Below are 19973 nucleotides of genomic sequence, written 5' to 3'. Positions count from 1 at the left end.
TACTGTACTAGATGGACCTTTGGTCTGACCCGGTACGGCCGTTTTTATGTTCTTATGCTCTCTTACCAATGCAACCTAATATGTCATTAGCCTTCTAGGCTACAAGAGCACACTGTCTTTTTCTGCAGAACTGCTGCTTAGACAGTCAGTCCCCAGCCTGTATCAGTGCTTGGGATTCTTCCATCCCAAGTGTAAGACTCTGTACTTGTCTTTGTTGAATCTCAGATTTTTTTTGACCCAATCCTCCAATTTCTCTAGGTCACTCTGGACCCTATCCCTCCAGTGTATCTACCTCTCCCCCAGCTTAGTTTCATCTGTGATCTTGCTGAGAGTGCAATCCATCCCCTTATCCAGGTCATTAATAAAGATGTTGAACAAAACCAGTCCTTGGACCAACCCCTGGGGCACTCCACTGGACACTGTCTTCAAAACACAGGTCTCACTGTGAGCAGGATTTGAACCTGCACATGGAAACCTTGTTGGAGTTCAAGTCCAATGCCTTAACATCCCAGCTATTGTGCAGTTGGAAATGCAGTAGAAAATGGTGCAAAAAAAGACAAATAGGCATCCTTGATCTCCCCAACTTTAAATTCAACATCCTTTTTTCTCTTTTATTCAAATAGCAGAGGCATTGGTATGGTTTGCTGGCTGGCACTCAGGACTTCAAGGAGCTGGGTTCTATTTTCAACTCTGTCACCCACTTATTATGACTGCTTGGGCAAGTCATTGAATCTGTCTGTGCCTCAGTTCCCTGATATGTAAAATAGGGAGAATAATATGTGCTAGTATTCGATAACCTGGGATGAAAAGATTTATGGAAATACCAAGTATCACTGAGAAGTCACTCAAGAGGGAGTAAGGTAAACACGTAAATGAAAATGGCATAGCTGATTTAAATGATAGATTACAGAATAATGTTAGGAGTTCTTTGTTCAGTGACCACCACACTTCTTATTTTAAGGGACTATTTTGTTTGTTGAAACAAGATGTTGTTTTACATTTCAACTTTCAATAGCAATAACTGTACTAAATATATTATCTTTTGTGTTTCTGCAGTTTTTTGTGTTCTGCCATGGGTTTCTCCAGCTCTCCCAGCTCCTGCTATCTGGCTATCTCAAAAGCTCAATTTCAACAATTGAGAAGAGGTTTGGCTTGTCCAGTCAGACATCTGGATTGCTCGCTTCCTTCAATGAGGTGACCTCTGCTTTATTCAAAATTCTTTCTTTTAATCTCCTGCCCATACAACTTTCCTGTGCTCCTGTCTATCCTCAGGAGGCCATTTACAAAGTGTTTCAGAGACTTTTTAATTTCTATCTCCCACTGCAGGTTGGGAACACACTGCTGATAGTCTTCGTAAGTTACTTTGGAAGCAGAGTGAACAGGCCCCGTTTCATTGGCTGTGGCGCTATTCTTGTATCCATAGCTGGGATTCTCATGTCTGTTCCTCACTTTATAACAGGGCGCTACGAATATGACCAGTCCATTGCCAGTAGGTACTCTAATCTATATCTATATCTATATCTATATGCTATGTTTTTTGAGATCAGGCAAAGGAGGAGACCTTTCCTTGAGGTATCATTAACGGCAGAGCATAGGGATATGGAATACAATGCCAGAGAAGTAGATATGAACTTTTGTTTTCCTAAATTAAAATTTACTGGCTCCAGGAGATAATATTGACTAAGGTGAAGTCAAGAGAGGAATAACAAGGAAACAGCTCCAGGCAGGAGTCAAGGCAAAAGAAAATGAGATCTAAAGCATTATTAGATGTGATACTGCTTTCACTTCTGGCTGCCTATTTCCTTATGTTTATTTGTTGCACCAAATGTACCCTATGTCTCTACCCCAAGCTGTCCTTACACAAGTAGTCCCACTGAGCACAGCCTAAATCAAGGAGAATACTTATGTGAGCCAGGGTTTTCAAGATGGGGCTTTAAACTATAGATGAAGGAAAGGGATTGGGGGCAGCCAGCAGCAGTGGTAGAGCACAGATCATGGACAAATGCTAGGGATTTAAATCTTCTATGCTTTGGGATTTCACTGATGCTTCTTTTGGAGAAGGACTAGTATTGGTGGGCCTGATTGAAGAAGTAACTTTCAGGGAGGAACTAGGGTTTTTTTTATTTCAAAAGGGCTAACTTTAATGAATTAAGGAAATTAGTTAGGGAAGTTGATTGGACTAAAGAAATTATGGATCTTGAGGTGGAGGAGGCCTGGGATTATTTTAAGTTAAAGTTGCAGAAGCTGTCAGAAGCCTGTATCCCAAGAAAAGGGGAAAAAATTATAGGCAGGTGTTTTAGACCAAGCTGGATGAGCAAGCATCTCAGAGAGGTGATTAAGAAAAAGCAGAAAGCATATAAGGAGTGGAAGATGGGAGGGATCAGTAAAGAAAGCTACCTTATTGAGGTTAGAGCATGTAGGGACAAAGTGAGAGAGGATAAAAGTCATTTAGAGTTGGACCTTGCAAAGGGAATTAAAACCAATAGTAAAAGGTTTTATAGCCATATAAATAGGAAAAAAACAAAAAAAGAAGTAGGACCGCTAATTACTAAGGATGGAGTGGAGGTTAAGGATAATCTAGGAATGGCCCAATAGCTAAACAAATACTTTGCTTCAGTCTTTAATGAGGCTAATGAAGATCTTAGGAATAATGGTAACATAACAAATGGGACTAAGGATATGGAGGTAGATATTACCATATACAAGGTAAAAGCTAAACTTGAACAGTTTAATGGGAGTAAATCGGGGGGAGCCAGATAATCTTCATCCAAGAATATTAAAGGAACTGGCACATAAAATTGCAAGTCCATTAGCAAAAATGTTTAATAAATCTCTAAACTCAGGAATTGTACCATTTGACTGGAGAATTGCTAATATAGTTCCTATTTTTAAGAAAGGGAAAAAAGTGACCCGGGTAACTATATGCCTGTTAGTTTGACATCTGTAGTATGCAAGATCTTGGAAAAAATGTTGAAGGAGAAAGTAGTTAGAGGCATTGAGGTTAATGGGACAAATTACAACATGGTTTTACAAAAGGTAGATTGTGCCAAACCAACCCGATCTCCTTTTTTGAGAAAGTAACAGATTTTTTACATAAAGGAAATGCAGTGGATCTAATCTACCTTGACTTTAGTAAGGCATTTGATACAGTACCACATGGGGAATTATTGGTTAAATTGGAAAAGATAGGGATTAATATGAAAGTTGATAGGTGGATAAGCAACTGGATAAAGGGGAGACTACAGCGGGTCATACTGAAAGGTGAACTGTCAGGTTGGAGGAAGGTTACTAGCGGAGTTCCTCAGGGATCAGTTTTGGGGCCAATTTTATTTAATCTTTTTATTGCTGACCTTGGCACCAAAAGTGGAAGTGTCCTGATAAAATTTGCGGATGACACAAAGTTGGGAGGTATTGCCAATTCAGAAAAGGATCAGGATATCATACAGAAAGATCTGGATGATCTTGTAAATTGGAGTGAAATTTAATAGTGAGAAGTGTAAGGTTATGCATTTAGGTATTAATAACAAGAATGTTAGTTATAAGCTGGGGACACATCAGTTAGAAGTAACGGAGGAGGAGAAGGACCTCGGAGTCCTGGTTGATTATAGGATAACTATGAGCCGCCATTGTGACATGGCCGTGAAAAAGGCTAATACGGTCTTGGGATGTATTAGGTGAGGTATTTCCAGTAGGGATAAGGAGGTGTTAGTGCCATTATACAAGGCATTGGTGAGACCCGATTTGGAATACTGTGTGCAGTTCTGGTCTCCCATGTTTAAGAAGGATGAATTCAAACTGGAACAGGTACAAAGAAGGGCCACTAGGATGATCCGAGGAATGGAAAACCTGTCTTATGAAAGGAGACTCAGGGAGCATGGCTTGTTTACCTTAACCAAAAGAAGGCTGAAGGGGGACATGATTGCTCTCTTTAAATATATTAGAGGGATAAATACCAGGAAGGGAGATGAATTATTTAAGCTTAATACCAATGTGGACACAAGAACAAATAAGCTGGCTAGTAGGAAGTTTAGACTTGAGATTAGACGAAGGTTTCTAACCATTATAGGAGTGAGGTTCTGGAACAGCCTTCCAAGGGAAGTAGTAGGGGCAAAAGATCTATCTGGTTTCAAGATTAAACTAGATGGGTTTATGAAGGGGATGGTTTGATGAGATAACATGATCTTGGTAACTAATTGACTATTCATTATCAGTGGTAAATAGGTCAATGGAGGGATGATAGGAGTTACTACAGAGAACTGTCTAGGTGTCTGGCTAGTGAGTCTTGCCCACATGCTCAGGGTTTAGCTGATCGCCATATTTGGGTTTGGGAAGGAATTTTCCTCCAGGGTAGATTGGCAGAGGCTCTGGAGGTTTTTCGCTTTTCTCTGTAGCATGGGGCACAGATCACAGCTGGAGGATTCTCTGCATCTTGGGGTCCTCAAACTATTTGAAGACTTCAGTATCTGAGATATAGGCGAGAGGATTATTCCAGGAGGGGGTGGGTAAGATTCTGTCGCCTGCATTGTGCAGGGGTCAGACTAGATGATCATATGGTCCCTTCTGACCTTAAAGTCTATGAGTCTATGAAGAAGAGGGCAGTATATGGAGGACCAGGTCAGGGAGGGGATTTACAGGCACAGGGGGCTTCCTGGAAGAAGTGAGAAAATAAGAATGGAAGGAGAATACAGTGGTGGAGTTAGTCATCCTGCTCCTTGACTTCAACATCCCCAATCCCAAAAATAATAGAAATCCTACTATTATCAGAAAGTTTCCTTGGGTCACTACACCACTACAGCCCAGCCAGAACATAGCTGGCATCACAGATTGGGTCTCTGCTGTAATTTTCTATTCATATTTCTGCAATTATAGTCTCCAAAGGAAGATTTAAGGAGTGACTAATTGTAATGGGACATCACTCACCTCACGTGAGTGGCCCCTTTTGGCTGAGTGTCTGTGTATGCACTCCTTGCTGTGACAGCCATCCTGCCACCCAGGTCTCCAGCCCTGTCTGAGCTTTTTGTGCTTTGAGGAGAAACTGCCTCACTCTGGACCAGCAGGTTCCTTTTAACAGGCTTGTTGGACCCTGATTGGTTAGGTCATTTTTGCCACTCTAGCTTTCTTGGAGAACTTCTTTATGGTTTGTTGGGTGGGATGTGGCAAGGCCACAAGCCTCCAGCAGGGGTCTTTGGGACTGGTCCCCCCATCACATGAATTCACAGCTTTATCCAGGGAACAGAGAGGAAGCATATGGAAACAAGTTAAACCATATACTTCACGATAGGTCCTTGACAGTGCAGATGCTTACTGAGTCAGGTGACTGAACTATAAAAGAGAGTGTCTGTTATGTCAAAAGCACTGAATGGTGCAAGAGCCGCTACTTTGGAGCCCGTCTTTCTCCATCTGCTCTGTTGTTGTTAGGACCGACAGGGAATCCCGCCCGCCCCTTCAGGTATTTTCTGTTTTCTACATTGGGGTTTTTCATCCTGTGGGTCCCCAAAATATTTCAAAGGGTTGAGCAGCAGCAGGGCTGTAACCAGGGTGAGACTGGCAGGGCACAAAGCTGAGGAGTGGGTGGGACAAAAACTGGTAGGGGATAGAGCCCTGCACAGGCATGGTATTGACTCCCTTATATCTGCACTGGCTTCAGAGCTGGATGCCCAGCCAGCATTTGTCACTCTTCAGTCGCCCAGCTCTGAAGGCCAAATTTGAGTCAGTTGCACTTTAACCCCAGGAGCCGGGTGACAACTCCAGTCAGGGACACATGGTCCAGTCAGGGGGCAGGGCCATGGCCAAACCTGAGTGGTGCTGCAACCCTTGACGTGGCAACACCCAGAGTGGAGAACCAAGCCCAGCCAGCCCCACAGCACTGAATCTGCCACTCAAGGGTTCTAAAAGAACTTAAATGGGAAATTGCTGAGCTATTATCTGTGGTTTGTAACCTATCCTTTAAATCGGCTTCCGTACCTAATGACTGGAAGGTAGCTAACGTGACACCAATATTTAACATGGGCTCTAGAAGCGATCCTGGCAATTACAGACCGGTAAGTCTAACTTCAGTACCGGGCAAATTAGTCGAAACAATAGTAAAGAATAAAATTGTGAAGCATGTAGAAGAACATAATTTGTTGGACAAAAGTCAACATGGTTTCTGTAAAGGGAAATCCTGTCTTACTAATCTATTAGAGTTCTTTGAAGGGGTTAACAAACATGCAGACAAGGGGGATCCAGTAGATATAGTATACTTGGATTTTTCAGAAAGCCTTTGACAAGGTCCCTCACCAAAGGCTCTTGTGTAAATTACATTGTCATGGGATAAGAGGGAAGGTCCTTTCTTGGATTGAGAACTGGCTAAAAGACAGGAAACAAAGGGTAGGAATAAATGGTAAATTTTCAGATTGGAGAGGGGTAACTAGTGGTGTACCCCAAGGGTCAGTCCTGGGACCAATCCTTTTCAACTTATTCATAAATGATCTGGAGAAAGGGGTAAGCAGTGACGTAGCAAAGTTTGCAGATGATACCAAACTGTTTAGGATAGTCAAGACAGAAGCAGACTGTGAGGGACTCCAAGAAGATCTCACCAAACTGAGTGATTGGGCAACAAAATGGCAAATGAAATGTAATGTGGATAAGTGTAAAGTAATGCACATCGGGAAAAATAACCCCAACTATACGCACAGTATGATGGGGGCTAATTTGGCTATGACAAATCAGGAAAGAGATCTTGGAGTTATCGTGGACAGTTCTCTGAAAACTTCCACACAGTGCGCAGCGGCGGTCAAAAAGGCAAATAGGATGCTAGGAATTATTAGGAAAGGGATAGAAAATAAGACCCAGAATATCTTACTGCCCCTGTATAAAACTATGGTACGCCCACATTTTGAATACTGTGTACAGATGTGGTCTCCTCACCTCAAAAAAGATATTTTGGCCTTGGAAAGGGTTCAGAAAAGGGCAACTAAAATGATTAGGGGTTTGGAACGGGTCCCATATGAGGAGAGGCTCAAGAGACTGGGACTTTTCAGTTTAGAAAAGAGGAGACTGAGGGGGGATATGATAGAGGTCTATAAAATCATGAGTGGTGTGGAGAGGGCTGATAAAGAAAAGTTATTTATTAGTTCCCATAATAGAAGAACTAAAGGACACCAAATGAAATTAATGGGTAGCAGGTTTAAAACTAATAAAAGGAAGTTCTTCTTCATACAGCATGTTGTCAACCTGTGGAACTCCTTGCCAGAGGAGGCGGTGAAGGCTAGGACTATAAGGGTACGTCTACACTACCCCACTAGTTCGAACTAGCGGGGTAATGTATGCATACCGAACGTGCAAATGAAGCCCAGGATTTGAATTTCCCGGGCTTCATTTTCATAAGCAGGAAGCCGCCATTTTTAAATCCCCGCTGGTTCGAACCCCGTGTAGCGCGGCTACACAGGGCTCGAACTAGGTAGTTCGGACTAGGATTCCTATTCCGAACTACCGGTACACCTCCACGAGAGCATGGGGAGGAATTAATCCTCAATCTGGGCTGTAGCCAACTGCTGCAACCTACCCTCAGAGAGACAAACTTCAGTTCTGTAGCTTATATCCTATCTTACAGAGGATGTTTCATGTCTAAGGGTAGGTATCCACTAACTTTCGTTTCTGGCACTTAGGGGTGTTGCATTTGTTTCCACAGGTGTTTTCAGCAATTCTACTGATCTCTGCCAACCTGACATATCAATATCCACCAGAAACCTGAATGACACAGACTGCACCCTACGTGCAGTGAAAGAAAGCCGCGAGGTCCTGCTGATCCTGTTCATTGGCCAGACTTTGCTAGGGGTCGGAGGGGTCCCCATCCAGCCCTTTGGGATCTCTTACATTGATGATTTTGCCAGTGAGCGAAACTCACCTCTCTATTTAGGTAAGACCAGAACTGAGCCCATCATGGTAAGAAAGGACAGCAGCACTTCTGCCAAGCTGGAGAGTCAGGCTGTGACTGCTCCACTCATGTCAAGAATTGATCCTTGGACAATAAAAAGTTTAAGTGTTTTTAGCTATGGCTGCTCCAGATTTTAATTCCTAAAAATGCCATAAACTCCTGAAACATATTTCATAAGGATTCAGTGTGATAAGGAATCAAACCTTATGAATGTTCATGCTTTTCAGTAGTAATTGTCATGAGGCCTTCCATGTAAAAGCTAAAGGAGATAAATTAAGGTACTACAAATATTTCAAAGATAATGGCAAAATTTTTAATCTGAATTATGCCAGTATATATCTTGAGTACTTTTAATGCAATGGAGTTTTTATACCATTAGTAACTGAAATCAGAATGTGTGACCCCTACTGTACTGTAGAAGCCATAAGGGATTCGGAGACATGTGACAAGAATGATTGAGGGCAATCTCCTATGAAAAGAGATTGGAAATACTGAGGCTATGTCTAAACTGCAGGGTTTTATCGGAAAAAGATACGCAAATTGTGAACCTTTTTCAGATTGTTCTTTTGGAAGATGCTTTTCTGACATTTGGGGCCAAATATTAGAAAAACCTCCCCTTTCGGAAGAGCCCTTATTCCTCATAAAGTGAGGAAGACAGGGCTTTCAAAAGAGCATGTCTAGTATCCCAGAAAAACTTACCTAGAAAGAAGGAATGGTAATCATATCCTTTATTTACCTCTTCTATATTAATGGTTTAGAAGAGGTAGATAAAAGATTTGACTTCTCTTATGCACTTAAAACAAAAGCAAGGGGATAGTCAAGTAAATGAAAAAGTGGAAAGTTCAAAACTGATAAAAGGAAATACTTTTGCACACAATGTGAGAACAAGGACTTAGCAAAATTCAAAGAAAAGTTGAAGTGTATGGCTAACAAGATTAGTCACAGTTCTAATTAACAGGAACAATATTTTTGGAAGGAACAGTAGAACTTGTTCACTAGCCAATTTCTAATTATTAGATATAAGGATGATACCTAATATGGGGATAGATTAACTCACGTCTGCTACTGCCGGGTTCTTAAACCTTCCTCTGGTGCTGGCCCCATTCAGAGACAGGATACTGAGCCGGATGCACTTTGGGTCTTATCTCTTTTGTTCCTATTTTCCTGTGATTTTGAAACTCATATCCCCTGCATCCACTTCTCCCAAAGACTGAACCTTCCTCCAGAGTGGAAAATGCTGTTTCTTTTCCTAGGAATCCTGTTTGCTGTGACTATCATCGGACCTGGTGTGGCGTTCATGTTAGGATCCGCCATTTTGCGCTTTTATGTGGACATTGACAAAATTCCCCCAGGTGAGTTCACAGAACTTCTGAGGGCCATAGCCCATTCCTAATCTGGTGCACGGGAGCACGTGCGTGGCAGGAGAACTTTCCTGTTACCACAGGCAAAGCTCTTTTAGATCTGTGTGCTAGCATTGTGATGCCAAAAAGGTAAAAGAAATCTGAAGTGTACAGCGACGCTGCTGTTCATCTGCCATCAATTGAAGCAAAACCTGGCTTCCCTTAACTCTGCTGACATGCTTGGATATATCTGAGTGCATTTACAAAGCTTCCTGTCATCATTCTGCTAGAGGTTTGCATGGTTCCGGGGGGCAGTTAACCAGGTAGAGTAAGTGTGGTGATGGAACTCTCTGGCTGCGTCTATACTGGCAAGATTTTGCACAAAAGCGGCCGCTTTTGAGTAAAATCTTGCCGCCTCTCTACCCTGGCCGCGAGTATTTGCGCAAGAACACTGACTTTGTAATGTACAAAATCAGTGCTTCTTGCGTAAATACTATGATTCTCCCACTCAGGCATAAGCCCTCTTGCGCAAGAGGGCCAGTGTAGACAGGAATGTTAATTTCTTGTGCAAGAAAGACTGATGGCTAAAATGGCCATCAGAGCTTTCTTGCGCAAGAGAGCATCTACACTGGCACAGATGCTTTTGCGCAAAAGATGTCTTTTGCGCAAAAGCATCCATGCCAGCGTAGACGCTTTCTTGCGCAAATACTTTTAACAGATTTTTTTTTCCGTTAAAAGTATTTGCACAAAATCATGCCAGTCTAGACGTAACCTCTGAGTAATCAGATACGGCAAGGGAGTACTTCCCTTCTAACTCAGGGTCACACACAGATTTCGGGGGTAAGATCAAGCATGGCAGCTGCAGAAACTTCACATTTTCCTCCTGCTTTCTCCTTTCTCAGTCATGGGGGTCACTCACACCTGTGCTGCAGCTCATTCCCAGTATGGCCAGCACAAGGGGAGTGGGGCCTGTCTGCTTATCTGCCTCATCACACTCCTCACTGTTGTAACCCCTCCAGTTGGCTAGCCCAGTGTGAGGTTATTCAGTGTAGGGGAAGCTTGTGACTTCTTACACTCCGGGGGGGAGGAAGGCTAGGCCTGAGGCTGCTTGGTGTGCTCTGCATTGTGTATGTGTGAGTGCACCTCAGACCAGACCCACTCCGACAAACCACCAGGAACAGGCTTTATTCTGTAAAAAACATAGAACAGGAAAACAGTTCAGCAGCCCCTTCTCTCAGCATGCAGCCTGTGTGCTGCTTCTAGCAAAGTCCTTGCTGAAACCCTGCTGGGGGCAGAGGGCACATCCTGGCAGGAACCAGGAGGTTCTCCCAACATGCCGCAGTTTGTAGTCCACAACTTGTAGTTCCCAGGGCTGCTGCTGAAACACACTGGACCTTGGGCTACACTGTATTAGCTGGGTGACCACAAGGATTGCACCTCATTCATTGCATTTCTCTCGACAATGCTTCGGAGTAGCCCCTGCCCTAGTCATTGCAGCTGCACTGTTGTGATGAGCTCGCAGGGTGGGTGTGTCGGAAGAGGAGAGTGAAAATGAAAGGAGAGGGAAGAAACACACAAAATGTAGTGACAGAAAAAAAGAAAAGAACATGGGACGTGCAAAGAGACAGGATAATTGGGGAGAGGCGGGTGGAGACCAAAGCAAGAAGAGACAAAAGGAGCAGGGAGAGAAAGGGGCAGTGTTTGCCCTTTGCATTTCCCATGTTCACTTGTACTGCACTTTTTTAGGAGAGCATATCTGGGATTCATGGGGCACGGGAAAGATCTCTAACACCCGGCAAGGTTAATGTGTCAGCAAACACAAAACTAGCAACCACCACAGAAAATGGAGAGGGAAGATGAAGAGCCACCCTGACAGAACAGCCCCATTTGCCAGTCAATACACAGCTGTAACGGACGGGCACTGTGGAAAAGCCCAAAAACAAGGCTGGCTCTGGTACCTGGGAGGGCAGTAGAACTCTGGTTTTGGACAATGTGGGTTCCTCAGTAAGAACCTGAGCCTGGCTTCTTTAGAAGCTCTCACTGCCTTGGGTATTTTGAAATCCTGGCCTGGCAAATGGAGCAAGATCTTTCCCGGAGATTATTTGTAATGTGGCAATAGATTGTTCTTGCTGCCATAGCACTGGTTGGCTTCATTGATTCTTGCACACCATCCTCTGAGTGGCCACTTCCTTGGCCGTGTGATAGACTGTCTCTGTCCGTGTCTTCCCCCAACCATCTCTACCTGGGCGTTCTGCAGCCTGGCCCTCCGGCCAAATCATACTGAAGTGCAGCCGCCTTCTGGGGTTGAAAAGTCCAACGATGAGTCCAAATGTTTTCTAGCTGGTAAACCTGAGCCTGCAGAGTTTCATCAAGCTCTTTCTTCTCCTGCAGCTTCTCTCCCCCACTGCCTCCCTTCCTCAGGCACTTTACATCAGGGACCTCCCTATTTCTTACAGGTCCTGTCTCATGGTGCCCTGTCCCCCATGCAAGTCTGAACTATTCTCTGCTGGTATCTTTCAGCCCAGCTTTGCCAGGTGTTTTCCAGAGAGGAATCTCCCCTCACGCCTCTCTCCTGGGTCTTCTTCTCCTGGACTGAGTTCACAGCTCTCTTTAAGGAGTCCTCCCTCTGATGCTCTGCGTTAAACTCCAGCACACCCGCAGGGGATCACTAATCAGGTCAGATTGCCAGTGAGCCTGAGGGACAGGTACACATTCCCTGGTAAGACTGAGCCCAGCTTGCCTTGAAGAGCCAGCCAGCCTGTGGCAAGACAGTGAGAGAACTTCTCCTGGACCGAGATCAAAAGGACTCAATAACAAGAGAGCCGGGAAACCGGTGGAATCTCCTACTGTAAACCCTACAGGTTCTGACCCTTCTGTTCTTTTCTGGCATGCCAGTTCATTGTTGAACAATGAACACAGTAAGAGGAACCAGCTGCAGTATCTTGTGAGGAATTGCAAGGGAAAAGGGCATGCCCTGTGTTGTTTTGTACATGCTTAACCCAGTTCTGCTGAGACCATCTCAGCCACAAAAGCCTGAAGTTTAAAGTCGAATTGGAAATGCAAAGGCTTGCAAAGTGCTGAAAGCTCTGCAGGGGGCAATAGGGTTTTTCTGTCACTAGTGATGGGCTAAACCGGTTGGAAATAAGTATACCGAGTCCATTCAAAAATGGAAATAAGTCTCCCAGTTCCTCTGTAAGGTATCATAAGCTTGACACGATTTGCCCAAGGCCACAGTATCATAGCAAAATTGCTTATTAAATCCAGTCTTAAACAGATATGCTCTTCCCAGCCCATGATCCAGGTGGTGTTGTCTGGGGATGGAGCTGCAAATTCCAGAACCTTGGAGGTTTACATATTGTCAGATTGCTTTGTTCTAGAAGCAGTAAACGTCTGCACATACTAAAAACCTGTGACCCTCCCTATCAGCGGGTATGGCTAGACTGCAGGGGGGTTTTGGGATATCAGAAGTATCCCAAAAAACCTCTGCCACATTCAGGGAATGCGTTTGCTCTTCCACTTTTTTTTTTGCAAAAGAGCAAACACGCTCTTTCAGAAGTCCCTGTATTCCTCGTTCCATGAGGAAGAAGGGGGCTTTCGAAAGAGGGTGTTTTTCTGAAATTGGGGCCAGTCTAGTTGGGCCAAATTTCAGAAAAGCCTCTTCCAGCAAAAGTATCAGAAAAAGATACGCAAAATGCAGAGTGCATTTTGCATATCTTTTTCCGTTAGATCCTCACAGGCTAGCCGTACCCAGCATCAGCTGCATTCTGCCTCTTATGTGTCCCTTAGAGAGACTTCAAAAGGTGAATTCTGAAGGAACAGAATCAATTGTTCTTTTCAAGCACAGTTCTTTTTTTCTTGGTTCCATTTTCCTTGATCTTTGCCTTAAAAACCAGAGGGAATTGATTCTCTCTGAAATACTGATCCTACACTTAGAACTCTGCAAATCTGCAGATATCTGTTTAATATCTGAGGATATCCACAACTGCGGATATGGATGCTGTCATAACCATGAGGGCTGGCCAGCATCTGAGGACTAAGGGGTTAACTATGTCTCCTGTCTCTAGCCAGGTATCTGGTCAGCCAATAGTAATGCAGGTAGGGATTTCAAACTGGGACAAAATAATTTTTATTTTTTCCCTCCTTTGTCTGATTCAAAGTGGTTTCTTCCAGGTAACAGGGAGATGGGAGGCCATCTCTCTCTCCAAGAAAAGTCTTTTCACAATATGTAAGTAGGGCAAAGTTTAATTAGCCCATCAGGTTTTATTGTTTTATGGTTTAGGAATTTGGAATTGATGTCCGAGCTGTTAAAAGTGTTTTTTTCTCTCTTGTTAACTTTTCTCTGAGTATATCAATTACCATCCTTACCATCTAGCCACCTTTACTATGCTTGCAATGTTAGTATTGTTCTGATACTAAAAGTTTGTTTTCTTTTTCTAATTAACGTGGTATTGGTTCATTTCTGTGTCCTGGAAAATCTGTCTGTGGGTATATGCATGCCTCTGACTAGGGGGCAGCTACCACACACTGTAGCTTGTTCTTTTTTCTTTTTCAAGTTCTTTGGAGAAAAGATTTTGAGTTACCCCTGAGGATTTAGGGAGGAGGTTTCCCAAGTGATCTCTTCCCTGGTTTGCTTGGAATACTTGGGAGGTGTCAGTGGTTTTTTTATTCTCCAAAGTCCAGGTATTAGGCTTTGGGGGGAGGGGGGAGAGAGAGTTTTTGTACCAAAGCCTGTAGAGATCAGGATTTGCTGTGCTTTTGCTAGCCCCTACTTCTTCATTTGTCATGCCAGAGTGGGGAACAGCCTTGACAGATGCGAATATCTGCAGCTCCTTTTTGCAAATATAGATGTGGATGCCTTAAAAGAGAATGTTGTCTAACTGTTAGGCCAGGTCTTATCTACGGGAGAAATTTGACCTAAGTTATGCAACTCCAGCTACAAGAATAGCGTAGCTGGAGTCAATGGACTGTAGGTCGAATTTCTGTGGCATCCCCACAGCAGAAGGACAATGGGAGATTGACCTCCACAGCATTGATCTCAGGGTAAGTGAAGACAAGCCTTTAGACTAGCAGAGTGGGAGTCTGGTTTCCTGGGTTTCCAGTTTCCTGGTGTGGCCACTGAAAGGGGCCAAATTATTAAAGCCAAAAGGTTCAAACTTGGGTGCCTAAAGTCAGATACTTAAATTAACATTTAGCCAAGGTCAGAAAAGGATTTTTCCTTGTGTCATATCAGTATGTCTCATGTACCATCCTCTCAAGCAGGAATCTCACATCTGCCCATAACATGGATAGCATATCAATAGAGAGTTTGTCCATAGGTCCCTCCCTTCCCCTTTACAGCCACCTAACAGCCTTGTGGCAACAAGGAGGTGGAAACAAGGAAGAGACTCAGCTCTATATGATATGAAGAGACTCAGCATGGGCCACCGCAGATGATCTGTGGGCCTCTAATAATCTGCACCCCCTAGCTTGGGAGACCCTGCTCTGGAGCACCGAGCAAACTTCATTTGCTAGGGTCACATGGAGACATTTCCTGCGGCCTCAGGTGTAGAATCATTTCCTCCCACTGTCTATGATTCTATTTTGTATTTATTTTCTTGTATTTCAGAGGAAATTCAGCTCACTCATAAAGATCCTCGATGGGTTGGAGCCTGGTGGCTCGGATTCCTGGTTGCAGCCACTCTCACAGCCTTTTCCGCCATCCCTTATTTCTTCTTCCCAAAAGAAATGCCAAAGGAGGTAAGAATGGGCAGAGAGGCAGACACGGTCAGCTGCACAAATCACTCAACTAAATCGGGGTACCCGAGGGGAGAGGGGCTGGTTGGTGGTGGGGTGATGCTGAAGTCAGACAAGATATAGATTATCAATGTGCTCTGGGGGATCTGTTATAAATGTGCTGTAGCACACATACCACCTCTCTCCCCCCTCTCTGCTTGCCTTGTGGGCCATGTGCCATCTACAGACAGAGACCTGCATGGATACAAATGTCTTCCTACGGACACGGCTATCTGCTAATCCACAGGACTCTACCCCCAGGAGGTGCTGTGGCCAAAAGAGAGGAATATGGTCCCACCAGAATACCAGAGTGGCCTATGCCAACAGCTTCTCCTAGCCATGTGGCTGTACCACCCACAGTCTGCCCCCAGGCACATCTCCTGTTTGGAGCCGTACAGCCTCCGCTGGTAGTGGGGTGTGGTGAGGTTCCAGCATGGGCTGCTGGCTCCTGGGGGAGGCAGGACCACATTCCTCTCCTTTGACTGCAGTGTCTCCTGGGAATGGTGCCCTTACAGATCAGTGGAGATCAGTATTTTCTGTAAGCTGAGCACTTGGGCTGCCACCCATGAGAGATTCAAATGCCACCCAGCTGATTAGCAGAGTTCCCACATCTGCCCACAGCTGGCAGCATGTTTTTCTACTGGTGGTGCACATCTGCATAGCCTGTGGTGCACATAAAATTTATTCTACACATGGATGGAAAAAATTAGAGGGAACATTGGTGGATATTTATGGCTATTCAGAGATATCCGCAACCACAGGTAAACATTTGTATCCATTTAGGGCTCTGTGTGGAGATGGCTGTGAAGCTTGTATCAAGATTCAAACTTCTTGAAAGTACAAAGGGCTTTTAATGTCTCTTCTGGTTTGAACTCATCTCTAGTGCCTGCAGGCCTTACCAGCTCAGCTCTGATAAGCTAAGCAGAGTCCAGTGCTTCTCTAAGGGTACAGCTATGCTGCAGGACAAAAGTTGAATTAAGCTATGCAACCTAGTTATGTCAATTGCATAGCTAAAGTTGAAATAGCTTAATTCAGCTTTTGGTGATGTCTACACAGCAGGAAGTCAAAGGAAGAACATGCTTCCTTCAACTTCCCTTACTCCTTGTCAAATGAGAGCTACAGGAGTCGGAGTATGAAGTCTTCCCTCTCAACATTATTTTAAAATAGTGGCTTGCTGTGTAGACACGCACTGTGTTATTTTGAAATAAAGTTAGTTGTTTTGAAATAATGCTGCTGTGTAGACATACCCTGAGAGACTATCAAGAAAAACCCAGAGTGCTGCTGACAATTTTAGTGGATGCTGTGTTCTTCCCTTTCCGGGGTGCAGTAAAATCCCTATTCTATTCTATTCTATTCTATTCTATTCTATTCTATTCTATTCTATTCTATTCTATTCAGATTATATATTATGAACCATTAGAACAATATGTCCACCACCGCAGTGCAGTCACTTGAATAACTTGCAGTAACCACTTGCAATGGTTACTCAGGCAACTATTCCTATGGAATTCAAAAGGGCTATTTAAATGAGTAAAGGTTGCAGAATTAGCTCCTTCAACAGGAAATGAAAAATTACTTTACCAGTTGAAATAAAATGTATATTGTTAAGTAGTAAAACATACTAATCCTTAGTAGAATTTGGGGAAGATTTATGAAAAGTACCATGGTGAGAGATGTGTCACCATGGTGGCTAACACACTACTGGAAGCCACTCAGACATACCAGACTGTGAATCACTGATGACTACTCTCTGGGAATGGTTATCCATACAGTTATGCACCTACCTTATAGTAGCTCCATCTAGGTTGTATTTTCCTAGTTAGTTAATGAGGAGGTCATGAGAAACTGTATCAAATGCCTTACTAAAATCTAGATATACCACATCTGCCACTTCCCTTTTATCCACAAGGCTTGTTTTCCTATCAAAGAAAGCTATTAAGTTGGTTTGAGATGATTTGTTCTTTACAAATTCATACTGACTGTTACTTGTAACCTTATTATTGTCTAGATGTTTGCAAATAGATTTATTAATTATTTGCTCCATTATCTTTCCTGATACAGAAGTTAAGATGACTGGTCTGTAATTCCTGGATTGTCCTTATTTCCCCTTTTATAGATGGGCACAATATTTGCCTTTTTCCAGTCCTCTGGAATCTCTCCCATCTTCCATGACTTTTCAAAGATGATAGCTAATGGCTCTCCTCAGTCATTTCCTTGGGTATTCTAAGACGCATTTCATCAGGTGCTGGTGACTTGAAGACATCTACTGTGTCTAAGTTATTTTTGCTCCTGGACCTACCCCATTTTCACTGGGATTCACCCAGTGTTGTCCAGTCACCACCAATCTTCGTGGTGAAAACCGAAACAAAGAAGTCATTAAGCACCTCTGTCAATTCCACATGTTCTGTTATTGTTTTTCCCTCTTCATTGAATAATGGGCCTACCCTGTCTTTGGTCTTCCTCTTCTAATCTATTTGTGGAATGTTTTCTTGTTACCCTTTGTATCTCTAGATAATTTGATCTTTCTTTGTGCCTTGGCCTTTCTAATTTTGCCCCTTACTTGTGTTATTTGCTTATATTAGTCCTTTGTTATTTGACCTAGTTTTCACTAGTTTCCTAGTTTTTGTAGGACTCCTTTTTGATTTTTTAGATCATTAAGATCTCATGATTTAACTAGGCTGGACTCTTGCCATACTTCCTATGTTTCCTGTGAAATGCAATAGGTTGCTCTTACCATCATCAATTGTTTTTCCACTTAGATTTGCTTCCCATGAGATCTTATCTACCAGCTCCCTGAATATGCAAAAGTCTGCCTTCTTGAAATTTTTTGTCTTTATTTTACTGTTCTTCTTCCTAACATTCCTTAGAATCATGAACTCTGTCATTCCTTGATCACTTTCACCCAACCTGCCTTTCACTTTCAAATTCTCAACTCATGCCTCCCTATTTGTTAAAATCTAATGCAGAACAGTGCCCCTCCAGTGGCTTTCTCCACCTTCTGAAATAATTCCCTCCAAAACATTTCAATAACTTGTTGGCTAATCTGTGTCTTGCTGTGTTATTTTCCCAACAGATGGCTGGATAGTTAATGTCCCCCCATCACCCCTAAGTCCTGTGCTTTGGGTGATTTTGTTAGTTGTTTGAGAAAAGACTGATTCCATGTTAGGTTGTGTGTAGTAGAACTCTACCATGATTTTATTCCTTTTATCTTTACACATTATTAGTGAGGATCAGAAATCAATGGATCATTTGCTGAAAAAATGACAAACTAAATGAACCCAAATACATTTTCTTCTGGTCAAGCTGGTTGGTTTTAATAAGTGTAAAGCAAGACTCGTTAAGTGTTACTGAAAAGACAAACAGAACTTTAACCTCCCTCTTCTCTGCTAACTGACATTTAAAAGGAACTTTTATTGGCTCAATGAAATGCTAACTTTGCTGCACCTGTTTATTTTATTTCAAGCTCTTCCCACTGAACCAAATTCATTTGGAAGCATAGGGGAAACAATTCACTTTAGAAAATGACAAGAAACAGACAATAAACCCAATCCAAGAGATGGAATTTTCCTGTAACTACATTCCAGACAGGGACATTTGGGGCTAGCAAAAGTGACGGCGCTGATTTGACAGCATTACCAGCAAGATAGCACTGGAAGATCTTGCTTTTAAAAGAGAATGTGAATAGTTTGGAAACAAGCCAGAGACTGCTGGATAAGATGTTTGATTGTCATTAGCAAACCTGAGAGATGTGAAGGAAGTCTGTTTTCACGCATGTTGGTTCTTGCAGAAATTGTAATAAAACCAGCATTTCTACATGCTTGCCCTGCCAGCAAATTAGTATTCCTGTAATAGCATAACACTGCTAGTTTTAATAAAAGGAAGAGCAATTCTTCTTTCTCAGTGAGTTGGGAGAAGTAGGGCTTTAAAAACACAAAGCTACCTCAGAAGTCATCACTCTTACTCTGGAAATGTTTAAACTCCCCGGCTACGTCTACACTGGCATGATTTTCCGGAAATGCTTTTAATGGAAAAGTTTTCCGTTAAAAGCATTTTCAGAAAAGCGCATCTAGATTAGCAGGATGCTTTTCCTCAAAAGCACTTTTTGCGGAAAAGCGTCCGTGGCCAAGCTAGACGCGCTTTTCCACAAAAAAGCCCCGAAAATTGCGAAAATGGCGATCGGGGCTTTTTTGCGGAAAACAAATCTCTGCTGTCTACACTGGCCCTTTTGCGGAAAAGTTTTTCGGAAAAAGACTTTTGCCCGAATGGGAGTAGCATAGTATTTCCGCAAAAGCACTGACAATCTTTCATGAGATCGTCAGTGCTTTTGCGGAAATTCAAGCGGCCAGTGTAGACAGCTGGCAAGTTTTTCCACAAAAGCAGATGATTTTGTGGAAAAACTTGCCAGTCTAGACACAGCCCCCTGGTATAGCAGGGTTGATGGTTTGTAAAATAGCAAGTACAGGATGAGCAGGTTTGAAACACGTGTGCCATAATGCAAACCAACCCTTGGGGCCCCAGAAATGCGGTCCAAGCTTCTCCAGTGTTCAGGGGTGTTCCCATCCAAAATTTTGCTCTGACCTTATTCTATTAGGCTCTTCCATGGCTGGAAGACGTCAAAGCATTAATTTCTCCATAAGCTTCCCTAAAATGATGAACCTTTTATATCCAGTTAAAATAAGTGTCAAGTTCTGCATTGTCATAGGCCGGCATAGTCAATGACCCCATGCAAAGTTAGTGCACACTGTGGGTGCGTCTACACTGCACCGTTATTTCAGAATAACTAGCATTATTTCGAAATAACAATGTGAGTATCTACACAGCAAGTCTGTTATTTTGAAATAATATCAAAATAATGGGCAGCTTATTCTGACTTCTGTAACCTCATTCCACAAGCAATAACTCCTCTTCCAAAGAGTTCCTTGCTCTAGGATAGCACCTGTCAT

At 43.1% G+C, this 19973-nt stretch overlaps 1 protein-coding gene across 5 annotated transcripts in view; it reads left to right on the top strand.

Moving 5' to 3' along the window:
• SLCO2B1 (solute carrier organic anion transporter family member 2B1) overlaps positions 1 to 19973 on the top strand; it is a 170334-nt gene that overhangs the window by 89111 nt on the left and 61250 nt on the right. For 4 of the 5 annotated variants that reach the window (XM_025186940.2, XM_075919608.1, XM_006127506.4 and 1 more), the window contains exons 3-7: positions 1057 to 1194; positions 1327 to 1489; positions 7673 to 7900; positions 9172 to 9270; positions 14864 to 14994. In XM_025186940.2, coding sequence (XP_025042725.1) covers positions 1057 to 1194; positions 1327 to 1489; positions 7673 to 7900; positions 9172 to 9270; positions 14864 to 14994 — 759 coding nt within the window. Of the gene's footprint in view, positions 1 to 1056; positions 1195 to 1326; positions 1494 to 7672; positions 7901 to 9171; positions 9271 to 14863; positions 14995 to 19973 lie in introns of those variants that run through there. The other variant, XM_025186941.2, reaches the window with a different exon arrangement.

Source organism: Pelodiscus sinensis, chromosome 1 (genome assembly GCF_049634645.1).
Source record: "Pelodiscus sinensis isolate JC-2024 chromosome 1, ASM4963464v1, whole genome shotgun sequence".
NCBI classification, from domain to species: Eukaryota; Metazoa; Chordata; order Testudines; family Trionychidae; genus Pelodiscus; species Pelodiscus sinensis.
Note: the sequence above shows the minus strand (reverse complement) of the source record. Positions and strands in the feature narration are given on the sequence as shown.